Raw genomic sequence first — 16515 nt, forward strand, 5'->3', positions numbered from 1 at the left:
TGAAAAAATTGACAAACTGATTGTAAAAATTAATATGGAAATGCAGGGGATTCAGAATAACCAATAGCTAAAACAATTTTGAATAGAAAAGTTGTACACAGCTACTGTAATCAAGACGTTTGAGTATTGACATAATAGACATGTAGATCAATGGAATAGCATTGAGAGTCCAGAAATAAACCCATACATTTATGGTCAATTGACAAGAATGCCAAGCCATTTCAATATGGAAAGAATAGTCTTTTAACAAATATTGCTGGGACAACTGGATATCCATGTGCAAAAGAATGTATTTGTATGCTACCTCACATTGTACATACAAGTTAATTCAAAATGGATCAAAGATCTATATGTTAGAGATAAAACTATAAAAGAAATGTAGGTGTAAATCTCTATGATCGGGTTAGAAAACAGTTTCTTAAGACACGAAGAGCACAGAAATCAAAGAAAAAGTAGGTTTTTTTTGAAAATTAGAATTCATTAAAATGAAAAAATTGGGTTTCAAAGAACACAAGAAAGTGAAAAGACAACCCACAGAAGGGAAGAAGTATTTTCAAGTCATATATCTAATATGGGAATTGTACCCAAAATATATTAAAATGATTATAATTCAATAATAATAAGACCATTACATTAGAAAATGGTCAAAGGATTTGAATAGATACTTCCTCAAAGAAGATATACAAATAACTAATAATCACATGAGAATATGCTTAAAATCATTAGTTATTAGGGAAATGCAAATCAAAACCACAATGAGATAGCAATTCACACCCTTTAAAATGGATATAATAAAAAAGACAGACAATAACAAGTGCTGGTAAGTATGGGGCAAAACTTAAACTCTCATAAATTGGTCAGAATGTAAAGTGGTGCTTTGGCAAATAGTTGGGCATTCCTGAAACTGTTAAACATAGTTACCATATGACACAGCAATTCCATTTCTAGATATATACCCAAAAAAAGAAAACATATTCACCTAAAAATTTGTACATAAGTGTTTAGAGCAGTATTATCCATAATAGCCAAAAAGTGGAAACAACTCAAATGTCCATCAATGAATGAAAAAAATGTGGTGTATCTGTATTACATATTATTAGAGATAAAGAGAAATGGAGTATTGGTACATGCTATAATGTGGATGAACCTTGAAAATGCACTACATGAAAGCTGTCACATAAGACCACATATTGTATGATTCCATTCACATGAAATGTCAAAAGTATGCAAGTTTATAAAGACACAATAGATTAGAAGTTAACCATGATGGGGATTGATGGAGAATAGTGTCTGCTTATGGGTATGAAATTTCTTTTTGAGGTGAGAATGTTCTAAACAGATTGTGGTAATGGTGGCACAACTCTCAATATAGTAAAACCCACTGAGTCATGTAGTTTTAAAAGGAAAAAAGAACCCTTTCAAACAAAATTTCCAAAACCCATTTATATTTGATTTCACTGTCAAAAATGTATATAGATTGTACTAGTTTCCTAGGGCTGCCCTAACAAAGTATTATACATTGAATGACTTAAAAAAAAGACCCCAACAACCCGGAAATTCATTGTCTCTCAGTTCTAGAGGGTAGAAATACAATTATCTTTACAAGTGGGTCTCTGTGTTACTCTGAAATATTGCCTTCTAGCCTTTCAAAATCTTTTCAGATTTCGTTATCTTATTCAGTGATCAAGTTATTTCTCAATTATTAGATTTATCTTAATTAACTGCTTTATCATTTAAGTTCCTGTTTAAAGTACACAGTAGAATGAAAAGCTTTGATATGACGAAGTATGTTACATTTCTGGGATGATCTAAGACATTGGATATGACTGTTCATAATGGTATCTCTTTCATTCTGTTCATCGATGTCCATCAACGTCTGCTTTTCTGCTCTTGTTTTGTGGGGTGTTTCCCTAGTTTTGCTCTCATCCCCCTTTGAACCTCATATCAAGCTTAGGGCCCATTTAATAGACATGCAGATCAAAGAGGGTATAGTTATTTTTAATAACCAAAGCTAACAACATAATCGTGGACAAAAACTTCTAGAAAGTTCATATCTATATACATCTCCCATGGCTGGGTATATACATCTCCCATGGCTTAGTTGCAGTTTCCCACTCACAAAATAGACATCCCCCTTAATCTGCACTTACAAGTATTGTACATTGTCTATATTTTATTTTCTACACATTACAATTTCAACCAAGACATGATTGTCAAGCATTGGCAGTAGACATTATGTTAGTGTACCAGTGACCATTGTGGTGGCCCAAATTTCCAGCAGCTTTGTTTTAAATCCAAGAGTATTATTTTCGTATTTTGAAAATAGAGTGTTATTTTCTTACATGACTAAAAAGACTTTACACCTATTTCTTTTAAATAAAGACGTTTATTTGGAGAATATTAGTAGCATGATAACTCAACCTCACCAAATATTCACAGTTTATTAGGTCAGGCAATAGAACCAGTCCGTGTGAGCTGCTTATAAAGAAATGGATGACCACTTCAGGAGCTGCTTCCATCTTCTATCTTATCATTGGATGATTCAGAATCCAAAATATGAAGTTTGGGGACTTTTTCTCAAAAGTAGAAATAAGGAAAACGTCTGAAGCAATGATGATTATCTTTTTCCAAAAAATCTATGAAACTTTAACTGCATATTTCAGTCTCGTCGAGTCTTTTGTATTATTCTGACTGTCGATAAGAACCAGAGGGCTATGTTGATGATTCTTGATAATTTCAGCAACACTTCCAAAGTACTAGAGCAAGATAACATAGATGAATTAAACATTGGAATTTATGTTAACTTTGAGCTCTTCTCCGCCAATCTTCTCCCACTTTCTCAAGGTAGTCAGTGTTACTAGGTCTCAGCAGACATTCTACCCAAAAAAGTCTAATTTAACAAAGGCTGTTATCCTTGAGGTGGCAGACTCTGGCCTTGCCTATATCCAGTTACACTAAAAACACTGGCAGCTTCAATTAGTGTAACCACTTAGAGAAATTACTTCATTGAGTTATGATGTAATATTTTAATGACTTTTTATTTAGTAACAACTGTAAAACTGTCACACACTGAGTTTCTGTACATTCCTTACAAAGCAGAGATTATCTGTTATGTTGCACAAGTCTTAGATATAAGAACCGATGTAATAAATTAACCCTAGAATTTAGTGTCAGAAATGAGTTATTTCCAAGATTAATTCATGCTTGGTTTTTGTTTTCCTTTCTGAATAAATAAAGCTTTATAAATTGTCATATTTCCATTTTTGCCCTAGCTCCCAGAGCTAATTAATAATTAGTTTAGAGTTAATTAGTAATGGAATCCATGCTAGGCTCTTCTGTACATATTTATTTTCCTGTGTGCTAATTCCTATTGTCTATGGATTTTAATTTAAGGTTATCACAAATATTCTGAAAAATTATCAAAATTTTAAATGAAAGAAAAATATAACACAGAACAGGAAATGAAATGCATTGATTATACAAAACTGCTACAAGCTCATAGTCATAAATAAATGCATTTAGAGTCATTTTCAAAAAACCAGTAATTGTTTTGCAACACTGCCATAGATTTAGCAATTATCACCAACTGATTTATTGTCTTTTAATTTTTCATATAAAGACAAATATCCAGAATAAAAGCTTTTTAAGCCTTTTAATTAATTATTTGTATAACTTCCAAATATCTATATACTGAATATTCAGAATACTGGTCAACTTTTTCAAATGAAATACCAGTTGTCTTTTAGATAATTGGCTATCTGAATATTAGGTTAGGGAGGAGAGACTAGAGATGGGGACCTTCAAGTATATTTATTTTTTAACTTGCTCTTCAATCATTCAGCCCTTTTGCAATTGCCAATGAAATTCTTTTATGATATTCATAAAGACATTCATCCTGTTTGCTTGGGATAGCATGTTGTTAACATGAATGCAGTTGGAAGTTAAATTGATGGACTAAAGAACCAGGAAATGAAATACCATGGCCTCTTTGAAGTGGATTCCAAGTGAAAAAGTGTTTTCTGAACCTAGGAAACACAGTAGAGAGTTGCTATATTTACACAAACAAACATCTCATCCTGTCATTCCAGTCCCTGAATATTTTTGAGTATTTCTTTGTTGGAGTGTTTGTGGATTGAAATGTTTGAAATAGGGAGTTGAGTAGAAATGTGTGAAGTAGGGAGCAGAGCTGAGGCATACTGAATGTAGAATTGAGCATAACTGAGTTGCAATTTCCCTTCCCTTTTTTTTTTTTCGAATGTCTACAGTAATTCATTGTATTTGAGATATTCATACATGGGCAGAAAAACAACTTGTTTGATAACTCAAAATCTCATGGTCCATAAAATAAAGCAAACAGATATCAAAGCTATAAAATTACTTAATACCGTATCTACATAATGCCAAAACAACTGCATAAAATAGTTAATCAGTTGGTTTCTTTTTCTACCCATATACACCCAAACACAAATACAGGCAAACAGACTTTTCACAATATCCACATTGTTGATATCATGTAACCAGAGTTTTCATTTTTCATTCGGATGTTCAGTTTATGGGAGAAATAATCTTATATATCTATATTATAGATAAGTAAGAGTTTTAATGGGCTCTGTCAGCATTTCCAGATACCATTATAATAGTATGCTATTCGTTTTGGTATCTATAGGCTGGATATGTGGGGAGTGGGGTGAAGTTCTGTTCTATTCATCCTGAGGTAGGGACAAAGACTCTTTAGGCCAAGAGGAATCTCTGTTTACCAGAGTTTCCTTAGGACAAAGGAGTCCAGAGCCCCTATGGGAGCTCAAAATTTATGAGAATTTCAGGACCTCATAACAGGACAGCTCCTTCTCCCACCCTTAAGCTTCTTCCAAAAGTACTGGATGCCTGCCTGGGGAAGCTTAGAATGAAACCATCCATCCAAATTCACTCTGTCCTATGAGGATCACCACTATCTATTACACTGATTACTCCTAAAGAGGATTTTATTTTAAAAGATTTTTCAGATAAAGGTTTCAGTGAGAATGAAGGTTTTTGTGGGTAGGGAAAGGCAGACAGTTCTGTTAAAGTTTAACTGGTATTAAATGATAATGCAATCTATATTTTAAAACCCAAGTTTGGTCTTGATCCATGTTTTGTGTTTTCAGATTCAAGAGTTTTGCATTTTATAATTATCTTAGAGTTTATTAAAAGCAAACTATAAAACTCCTAGAACAAAACAGGGGAAAATCTTCATGATACTGTATTTGGCAATGATTTCTTGGGTATGACACCAAAAGCACAGGCAACAAAAACAAAAATAGACAAATAGGACTACATTAAATTTAAAAACTTCTATTCATCAAAGGTCACAATCAATAGAATGAAAAAGCAGTCCATGGAACAGGGGAAAATATTTGCAAGTTATCTAGCTGATAATGGGTTAATATTTAGAATATATAAAGAACTCCTACAACACAAAACAAAAAGATCAAATAACCCAATTTAAAAATGGGCAAAGAACTCGAATAGACATTTCTCCAGAGATGATATACAAATGGCCAACAAACATATGAAAAGATGCTCTAAATCACTAATCATTAGAGAAATGCAAATCAAAACTGCAATGAGCTATCACCTCTTACCCATTAGGATAGCTACTATTTAAAAACCCCAGAAAATAGCAAGTGTTGGTAGGCATGTGGAAAAGTTGGAACCCTTGTGCACTGTTGGTAGGATTGTAAAATGAGGCAATCGTTATGGAAAACAATATGGCAGTTCCTCAAAATTTTAAGGTAGAACTACCATATGACCCAGCAATCCCACTTCTGGATCTATACCCAGAAGAACTGAAAGCAAGGGTCTCAAAGAAATATTTGCTTGCCCACATTCATAGCAGCATTATTTACAATAGTCATCAGCAATAGCCAAATGTCTATTGACAGATGAGCAGATAGACAGAATGTGGTGTACAGTACAATGGAATGCTATGACGCCTCAAAAAAGAAAGAAATCCTGTCACATACTACACAATATGGATGAATCTTAAGGATATAATGCTGCATGGAATAAGCCAGTCACAAAAGGACAAGCATGGTATGATCCCACTTTTATGAGCTATTTAAAGTAGTCAAATTCATAGAAATGGAAAGTAGAATGGTGATTGCCAGGGACTGGGCGAGTAGAAGAGGGGAGCTGTTTTCAATGAGCATAGAATTCAGATATGCAAGATGAAAAGTTCTGGAGATCTGTTTTACAGTGTTGTAAATATATTGAATACTACTAAACTGTACACTTAAAAATGGTTAATATGGTTAATTTTAAGATATGAAGTTTTTTTAACCACAATTTAAAAAAAAGCAAAATAATACACTCATTGACAGAAGACCTTACCAGTTTGTTTTACAAATGCAACTCTCCCGCCTGTAATCACTCAATCAACAAATAAATTCATTTATTTAATAAGTACTAATCAAGTATCCACTGAAGGCAGCTGTTCTGCTATGGTTCTGGAAACACAGAGATGAGCAAGACCTAGTCCAGTCCCTGGTCTCATCTAGTAGAGAGGACAAACACTGCAGCAATTATGATACTTTCTGACAATTTAAATGCTTTCTAACAAGTCCTGGGTTTGGAATGAGTATAGTTCTTTCCGAAAGAGTATTGAAAATAAGTATTTCTTAACTTTTTTTTAAGTGCTATTTTCTCTGCTTAGGTTGTTCTTTCCACTTTTCTCCTTCTCATCTTTAACTTTCATTCTACTTACTCAAACTCAATCTATGATTCAAGGCAAGAACAAGTGTCACTCCCTTTGTTTATGGATTATTCCAGCCCATATCTCAGGGCTTTCTTATAAAAACAAGCTGGCTAAACAGAGATACGGTAAGCAGAGTTTGCTCCAGGTTAAAGAGGAGTTGGGCTTCATATTTGGTTAGTATTCAAGATGTACTGTAATGCTTTTCTCTTGCTACAGGCCCAAAAGCTCATTCTGGTCCAAGGGCTATATAGTCTAATATTTCAACACAAATTGCTGCACTCCTCTGCTCCTTCCCTGGTCATCTATTTCGGTACTTGAGTTGAGATCCTAGTTCTTGACTTAGGAGCTCTGGACACTGACATCGATTCTACTTGACACTTCAACTTTGATTTCTATGTTTTGCTGAACCAAACTACTGGATCAGAGTGCACTAAGGCAGGACGAAGCGACTAAGATGCAGCCTTTATGTCATACAAGTCTTCCCTCTTTTCTGTTTTCTCATAGAATATGCTGCCTGAACACAGTATTTTGTCTTGTACTCTTTTTTTTTTTTTTAAAGATTTTATTTATTTATTTGACAGAGATAGAGACAGCCAGCGAGAGAGGGAACACAAGCAGGGGGGGTGGGAGAGGAAGAAGCAGGCTCATAGCAGAGGAGCCTGACGTGGGGCTCAATCCCATAACGCCGGGATCACGCCCTAAGCCGAAGGCAGACGCTTAACCGCTGTGCCACCCAGGCGCCCCCTGTCTTGTACTCTTCTTTTCATGACATGTATGCAAGGTTTGCACCAAGTACTCCTGTATCCTTTCTCCTCATCTCTAGCACCTAATATGCTATGATACCATTGTGCTCAATACATAATGTACAGTTGGATTAAAAGAGAAGTTACTGACCTCTTCACCATTTTTCTTTCTGCCCAAAGCATACTGCTTTGTTGCTTCAATAAATCGCACAGGGATATTATATACTCGCTTATTAAAGAATACAACTAGTGTATATGGCTGTTTGGAATCATGGCCAGAGCTTTTCCGAATAAGAAATGATCCATCCTGTTTATTAAAAGAAAAACACAATTATGGTGAGTATTACTTAGGTTTTCACAGGTTATAAATCAGTTTATACCTATATTATATTCAAAAGGTAATTATTGAGTTATATGATTTTTATTATTGATTACAGTTTGTTTTATTATTTTCTAAGAAAATACTTCAGTAAAATATATACTCAGAGAAAATCCTGAGTGAAGTCAATGCTAGCTTTTTGATGCAAATGTTTATATATTTAGAAATGTGTGAAGGGACACAGTAAGATTAAATATAGAGAGCACTCTTGAACTAGGAACCATGTCTACAGCTTACCTATGAATAAAAAAAAATATGAGACAAATTCCATTCAAAAGTACTATGAGAAGAAAGCTGAACTTGGGAATCAAAACATTTCAGCTGATGAAATTCTCTTCCCTAAAACTTATATTGAGGCAGAAAAAAAATAACACAAAATACCAATTAAACTAAATATTTTATAAAATATTCTAGGGGTCCTTGGCTGGCTCAGTCAGAAGAGCATGTGACTCTTGATCTTGGGGTCATGAGTTTGAGCCTCTTGTTGGGTGTAGAGATTACTTAAAATGAATAAATGATTTTATTTTATTTTATTTATTTATTTTTTAAAAGATTTTATTTATTTATTCGACAGAGATAAAGACAGCCAGCGAGAGAGGGAACACAAGCAGGGGGAGTGGGAGAGGAAGAAGCAGGCTCACAGCAGAGGAGCCTGATGTGGGGCTTGATCCCGCAACGCCGGGATCACGCCCTGAGCCGAAGGCAGATGCTTAACCGCTGTGCCACCCAGGCGCCCCGAATAAATGATTTTAAAAACTTGAAAAATGATTGAATGTTCTAGAATCATAAATCAAAAAATTATTAACAGGGGCGCCTGGGTGGCACAGCGGTTAAGCGTCTGCCTTCGGCTCAGGGCGTGATCCCGGCGTTGCGGGATCGAGCCCCCCATCGGGCTCCTCTGCTGTGAGCCTGCTTCTTCCTCTCCCACTCCCCCTGCTTGTGTTCCCTCTCTCGCTGGCTGTCTTTATCTCTGTCGAATAAATAAATAAAATCTTTTAAAAAAATAAATAAATAAAATCTTTAAAAAAAATTATTAACAAAATATGGGTGAAAAGCAGAAAGAAGAAATGCAACAAGAGTTGATCAAACTCAGGAAGGAAACTGAAGAGAAAGGCAAACCTACCTCAGAAATGAAGAAATTATAAGACGCCCAAGGGATGATACCTTTAAATGAAGATATGATAAATAACTGAAGGAAGGCATGGAAGCAACCCAGACGGGGGGGAGAAAGGAGATTAAAAAAAAGAAATACAATACAGTCAGAGTGGTTGGAATGAAAGAAAGACAAAAAAGGTCCAAAATGCATGTAATTTGAGTCCTTAAAGAAAAATAAAATAATAGAACAGAACTACTTTTTAAGACTGGAATTTAAGAAACTGTATTGGAAATAAGAATAACTAAATCTACATATTGAAAGGGGTTCCATCTATCTGAAAAAATTGGCCTGAAAGTCAACTCAGAGACACATTCTGGAAAACTATTAGACTTTATAAACAAAAGTTCTGCAGAGTCTTCTGACTAAAATATGAAATTATATATAAGGGCAAGAAAATAACATTAGCATCAGACTTTTCAAAAGCATCCTATAAAATAAGGTAGTCCAGTGAAGCAACACTTTTAAAAACTTAAGACAAGGATTTTATAACCAGCCAAGGTATCCTCCAGGTTATCAGATTATAAACAGCTTTGAATGTGGAAGAACTCAGGGAATAATGTAAATATAGTCCTTCCTGAGAATCTATTACAAGGTGAACTTTGTCAAACAAAAAGAGATAACTGGGGAAGCCAGCAAAGGATTGGTGGGAAAGCATTTAACGTATTTAAATTGTAGAGTTAGGATGAAAGCAAAGGTAGCAAAAAGCAGTATGTAAATGTTATATATTCCAACAAAGTAGGGTGCAAGTGAAGAAAAATGGAAGGAGGAAAGAGAAAGAAAAGGAGAAGTGGCATTTTAACTTTGGATTTTCCAAACTGCTCCTAGTGTTCCTATATGATTGGGCTTGGACTCTCCAAAAATTTACTTCCAGGTATTTTTTGCCGTCTTGACCTCAATCTTCTAACCCATGCATTGATCCAAAATAGCTTGTTACTTCTCACTCCTGAATGGATCTCACGTAGCACCAAACCTTACAGAGATCTCCCCCTGGAGCCTTCTTCTCTCCCACTGATTGGAGAACAGTGGAGCCTATGGATCCTTGCAAAGAAAGGACAGTAGAAATGAGATGGAAGAACAAAGAGGGAGATGCTTGAGAGAGAGGAGAGAATGGCAATTGCTCTTGAATAAGTAAATTTTAAAAAATCCCTGCATCCATAATTGTTGCAATTCTTTAGTCAGCAAATTGTTGGAACGACAGCTGTGCCTATTATAGGCTGAGAGCAGAATATGAGACTTAAAAATGGTCAGACCTTGTTTGATCTGTATAAAGCCTCTTCAGCAGACTTCCGGTCGCAGGCACCAGCATACCACGGCTTGCAGTGAATGTCCGCTTCCTGTTAAATGGAGGGTATTGCTAAGCATGAGATGTTCCTTCAATAACAGGGCACCTTCTGTGCACTGGAAACAAAGTCCCATTTTGCATTACCAGGACAGACCTAACTATATTTGGAGGAGCAATTTGAAAATGAGTTTTCTGCTTCCTTTGATCAATCACAGGATTATATAATTGACTTTTTTTTCCATTTGGCCTTAGCTGCTAACCTTAGTACTTGAACATTATTATCAATCAATCAATTAATCAATCAATCAATCTTGCTAGATTCCTGAGTCATTTATTCCTTTCTCCTAAATAAGTTGTAAGCTCCCTGTTTATCATGATCTTACTATTGTTGCTTTGTGGAGTGCTTTCTAATTTCCAAAGTGTTTTTACCAAATATTATTTTGTTGGGTTCTTTTAACTATTCTGGAGGCAAGAAGGATACATGCTCTAAACCCTTTTTACATTTGAGAAAGCTTAGAGAGACTTGTCCAAGGGCATACAGAGTTCTTTCTCTGTCTTTTTAAAAAGTGTGCTGCTTTATGTGTTTTAATATCATATGCCTCCATAGATCTATTCTGAGAAAATTGCACAGCTTAAATAGAATCTATGTGAGAGGAAGAACAATAAAACAACATACTTCTTTGCTAGTTTTGAAGAAACACAAATTGTTACTTAGGGCATCTGGAATACAAATGGGAATACATGGAGCAGGGTCTTAATTCATGAAAACAAAATGCATTCTGTACCCATCAGCAAATGGCAACTTGCAAGCTGACTTAAAATATAGTCTGTCCTCAAGCTTCACCCCAAACGCCTTATAAGAAGAAATTAGAAGACATTCCCTTTCCTGCAGTTTAATGGTAACAACAACAATTCATTCATACCTGTTCTGACAAATGGGGGTTAGATGAAAATAGGCCATCCACAGCTGAGCTTCCCCCTTCTGGAAATCCTGGAAGGGATTTGAAAAATCAATGGGTCTTCATTGTATCTTGAGCAGTTAGTGTGCCTAAACTTCAACACTGTGCTAGGTGTGGCAGGGGCACAGGCACTGCAAATCACACACGTGACAATCCCTATAGCAGTGGTTTTCAAAATGTGATCTGGGGGCCCTGGGAATCCCCAGGATTCTTTCAGGGAGGTTGTGAGGTCTTTTCCAAATCTTTATCTCTGTGAAGCCCCATTTTCTTCATATACTTCAGCTAGAAAAACGTTGCAACAGCTTGAATATAGAAGCAGATATGAGAATCCAGCTGTCTCTGTTACTCTAAATATTAAAGGGATTTAAAAAATATAAAACAAGGCCACTCTTCCCACGAAAGTGTTTTTGTTTGAAAAATATAGTGATTTTTCGTAAAACATATGTTATTTATGTTAACACGTAATAAATTTAATATTTTTAAATGAAAAAATAAAACTTTCAATTAAAAATGGAATAAATGTTCTAATTGTCTGTTTTTACTTATTTATTTGTTTATTTATTTATTTTTAAAAAGATTTTATTTATTTATTAGAGAGAGAGACAGCCAGAGAGAGAGGGAACACAAGCAGGGGGAGTGGGAGAGGATGAAGCAGGCTCCCAGTGGAGGAGCCTGATGCAGAGCTCGATCCCATAGCCAGGATCACGCCCTGAGCCAAAGGCAGATGCTTAATGACTGAGCCACCCAGGCGCCCCTGAATGTCTGTTTTTAATTAGTACATTAAATATCAATAGAAAGAAACGTGTGCACCAAAGTTCTTTGGGTCTGTAATGATTTTAAGAGTGTTGACATGGTCCTGAGACCAAAACATTTGAGAATTGCTGCCTTATGGCATGAATTTCCTCAAGGAATTTATAGTCTGTATGTGGAGACACACGAAACAGAGAAAATACTTCACCGCATTCATTCACTCGTTGGTTCATCATTGTGTGCCTGCCATGGATCAAAACATTGGGGATGGGGGCGCCTGGGTGGCACAGTGGTTGGGCGTCTGCCTTCGGCTCAGGGCGTGATCCCGGCGTTATGGGATCGACCCACATCAGGCTCTTCTGCTGGGAGCCTGCTTCTTCCTCTCCCACTCCCCCTGCTTGTGTTCCCTCTCTCGCTGGCTGTCTCTATCTCTGTCGAAAAAATAAATAAATAAAATCTTAAAAAAAAAAAAAAAACATTGGGGATGGATATATAGCAGTCAAACAAAACAGCAAAATGCTCTGCCCTCCTGGAGCTTAAATTTTAATGGAGTGAGAAAAATAGATAATAAAGACATAAGTAAATATATATACAATATTTCAGAGTCATAAGTACATGGAGAAAAATAAGCAGGGAGGGAGTTGGGGACTAGCCTTGGACAAGCAGTGTGTTTAAATAGGCTGGTCAGGAAGGCCTCACTGAGGTGACACTCGGGTAAGATCTGCAGGAGGAGAAGGAGGAGGCATGTGGCTATCTCAGGAAAGAATGTTCCAGGTAGAAGTAATAGCAGCATGCAAGGGCCTAGCATATTTGAGGGATAGACAGGGGGCCACTGTGCCTGGAGTGTGGAGGGAAAGGGCGAGAACAAGGGACGGAATCAGCCCCAGGTGAGGAAGACACCATATGTGTAGGACCTGGTGGACCCCTTAGCATGACTTGAGCTTTAACTTAAATAGCTATCATTTATTGCGGACCTGTATTCAAAGCACTATACCAGGTACTTAATCCTCTTATTCTGGAAACAGTTGTACTGTTTTTATTAAAAAATTAAATGTAAAAGACGACTAGTATGACCACTGAACTATTCAATCAATAAAAAAAAAGGAAGAAAGTAAAAATTATCCCAAATTTATTTACTTTTGAAAATAACTCTATGAAATAAATATTCTTGGCTCTATTTAACAGAAAAGGAAACAAGCCAGAGAGGAACTAACACCCTCCAGCCGGACATGTTGCTGAGACAGGAGGAGCCAGCCTTACCCACAACCTGATCGTGCTTTCCATGACTTCACTGTACTTACTTGGCAGAGGTATGGGTTTGTGATGGATTTGTCTGAAAGGAAGAATTTCAGATTAATTAAAAGGCAAAGCACAAGATGAATAAGTTTTACATTTTGCTTGCATGGAAGATGCTCTGAGCAGAGGCATCATAAAGGAGTCAACACAAATGGCCAGTAAAACCTATCTAAAGAGGGGAAAGACATCAAAGCCTTCAAGGTAAGTAAAACTGTCCCCTTTAGTTTTTATTATTTTTTTATTTTTTTAAAAGATTTTATTTATTTATTCGACAGAGATAGAGACAGCCAGCGAGAGGAGGGAACACAAGCAGGGGGAGTGGGAGAGGAAGAAGCAGGCTCATAGAGGAGGAGCCTGATGTGGGGCTCAATCCTGTAACGCCAGGATCACGCCCGGAGCCGAAGGCAGACGCTAACCACTGTGCCACTCAGGCACCCCTTCCCCTTTAGTTTTTAAAAAGGAAGAGACTTGACTAAAGTGTTAGATTTTAGTTAAGACCAATAATTAACCCAAATATTAGGTCTTCGTGATTCTAAGCGTTCTTCTAAAGCTTTTTTCCTATTCAACACTTTTTAAAATTTAACGAGCACTGCGTGTTATAAACAACTGATGAACCACTGAACTCTACCTCTGATACTAATAATACACTATATGTTAGTTAATTGAATGTAAATTAGCTTAAATTAAAATTTAAAAAATTTAATTGCAATGCAATTAAATGTCAGATCTTTACCCTACAAGCCAGTGTCACTGTGCAGTGTGACAATACAGGTGTTAGGGAAACTTATTTTTATTTTATTTATTTATTTAAAGATTTTATGTATTTGATAGAAAGAGAGCAGGAAATCACAAGCAGGGAGAGTGGCAGAGGCAGAAAGAGAAGCAGGTTCCCCACTGAGCAGGGAGCCTGATGCAGGGCTCCATCCCAGGACCCTGGGATCATGACCTGAGCCAAAGGCAGTCGCTTAACCAACTGAGCCACTCAGACGCCCCCAGGGAAACTTATTTTTAAAGGAAAGTATTCTTACTTCTGGGCAGGAGGAAACACTGATGATTGCATATTTTCTTGTCTGTGACTAGATGTTCGGTGGCGTTCAGCAGGTATAGGTTTTTCTGCATTAAGAAAATTCTCATATTAGGCTAGAATGAAACGTCTGTCTCCTTGTCCAAACCCAGCAACATCAACTGAGAAGAACCAGGTTTGGTCCAATGTCTTCCCATGAACATGTCTTTCACCAGGATGCTGTCTGTTTATGCACCTGTCAGTCTGGTGATGTGTTTGCATAATGAGGACCAGGACTCCTACCCAGCAGTGTTAGGCACACCTTACCATTCTGCAGCAATATCCATGAGGACCGAGCCTATGGGGTCGACCTTCAAGTGTGTGAGTACAGGTGGCAGCCAGAAACAAACCAGTTTGAACCACACCGGCGTCCCCCACACAGGTGTTACAGCGCCCTGGCGTATCTTCATCAGTCATAAGAGGTGGTATAAGTAATTTTTACTGATAAGAGGTAAAATATCAGAGTTTGCCAATAATCTACTCTTTTTGAAAAACTAAGGTCATCCCTATAATAATGTTAATCTCACTTGCATTTCATTGTGTTTTTCTGAGTGGGAGAGGAAGGGGTAGAGTTATAACTAGTAACCTGAAACGTAAGAAATTTATATTGAACAGTAAGAAATTTGCTGCTGAACCACTGATAAATGTGATTATAAATTACTTTAATGCTTTATTCTTCCTCAAATTTGGTCCAGGGTGTGTTAAAATCTGGGTATGTCTATGGGTTTGTGTCCCACATGGAAGAAAGGTCTTGGTCTTCCATTACAGGAACCCAAAAGGAATAAAGCTAGTATGAACTCAAAGATTCAAATATGGTAAGATAGACTTTGGGGTTTCTTGTAATGCAGCAAAATTCGGAAGCCTTGAATCCCTGAAGAATGTTTCAAGTCTATGGCAAGTTACTTTGAGCGATCATGTGAGATATTTTTTTCATGATTTTACAGCTTGGTAATTTCAGAAGAAGCAACAATACACACACCTGGTTCCCACAGCCTGCTGAGTTTTGACCAACCTGCTTTGCCTCTGCGGTCCTGGGGCTCCCTCCCTCCCTTCCTAGATGAGAAGAGGCTGTTTACCCACATTGGGTTTGGATGATGGTTGCCTCTGTTCTTGAAACAAGTCACAAAACAGATGGCATGCCAAGCTCTTGCCCTAGGAGCCCTTTGGCAACGAGGAGACCCATGCTGCATGGGGCACACCACGGGCTCCTTCTCTGCTGGTTTTCAAAGGCCCCTGAAGCCAATGGAATCTGCACAGGGTCGAGCTTACTTCCTGCAGAGGCTCACCCTAAGGCTCCACTATTCCTTGAGCCTATTCCATGCTCAACAAGCATGGAAGACTCTAAGGAATGGAAGGACAGCAAGGCAAAAGCCTCAAAGGACAGGCAGACGAAAGAAAGGAAGGGATACCTCAGAAATAGCCTGGAAGAAAAAAGAAGTGGGAAACAGATGTAAAACAAAACAAAACAAGACAAAAAAACAACTCAGCGGAGCAGTTAAAGCAGACAGGTAAGTTGTAGGACACATTCAGAGAATGTCCACCATTCATCATCGGAGAAACCAGGACATTTTATGGAGATGTGCCCACGGGAACTCAGGAAACAGGGAGAACACTCACTCGGCTTGAACCCTGGGTAGCTCCCGTTGTGAATTAGATAGGTTCAGGACTCTAACTTCTTTTTTTTTTTTTTTTTAAAGATTTTTTTTCTTTTTTTTTTTTTTTTTTNGAGACAGCCAGCGAGAGAGGGAACACAAGCAGGGGGAGTGGGAGAGGAAGAAGCAGGCTCATAGCAGAAGAGCCTGATGTGGGGCTCGATCCCATTACGCCAGGATCACGCCCTGAGCCGAAGGCAGACGCTTAACCGCTGTGCCACCCAGGCGCCCCGAGGACTCTAACTTCTATATCGTGTTTTAAGTGTTGAGAATATGGGTAATTCTTACTTCTTTCTGGGTTTTTTTTTTTCCTCCCAGTATTTTTCAAATACAAGTATTTTTTTTTAATGGGAAAATTCTAATTAAAAGTATATGCAAGTATGTTAATTCTTCCAATCCATGAGCATGGAATATTTTCCCATCTTTTTATGTCTTCCTCAATATCTTTCAAAAGTGATCTATAGTTTCTAGGATATAGGTCCTTTACGTCTCTGGTTAAGTT

At 37.1% G+C, this 16515-nt stretch overlaps 1 protein-coding gene across 6 annotated transcripts in view; it reads right to left on the reverse strand.

The window, feature by feature from the left end:
- Positions 1-2366: 2366 nt before the first annotated feature.
- The window catches only part of BLNK (B cell linker), an 81528-nt gene continuing 67379 nt past the window's right edge, over positions 2367-16515 (reverse strand). For all 6 annotated transcript variants that reach the window (XM_019797244.2, XM_011222019.3, XM_011222020.3 and 3 more), the window contains 6 exons: positions 14327-14411; positions 13304-13335; positions 11217-11284; positions 10262-10345; positions 7628-7783; positions 2367-2756 (listed from right to left, as the gene is read on the reverse strand). In XM_019797244.2, coding sequence (XP_019652803.1) covers positions 2637-2756; positions 7628-7783; positions 10262-10345; positions 11217-11284; positions 13304-13335; positions 14327-14411 — 545 coding nt within the window. In that variant the 3' untranslated portion in view covers positions 2367-2636. The remainder of the gene's footprint in view (positions 2757-7627; positions 7784-10261; positions 10346-11216; positions 11285-13303; positions 13336-14326; positions 14412-16515) is intronic.

The sequence above is a fragment of the Ailuropoda melanoleuca genome, chromosome 6 (genome assembly GCF_002007445.2).
Source record: "Ailuropoda melanoleuca isolate Jingjing chromosome 6, ASM200744v2, whole genome shotgun sequence".
NCBI classification, from domain to species: domain Eukaryota; kingdom Metazoa; phylum Chordata; class Mammalia; order Carnivora; family Ursidae; genus Ailuropoda; species Ailuropoda melanoleuca.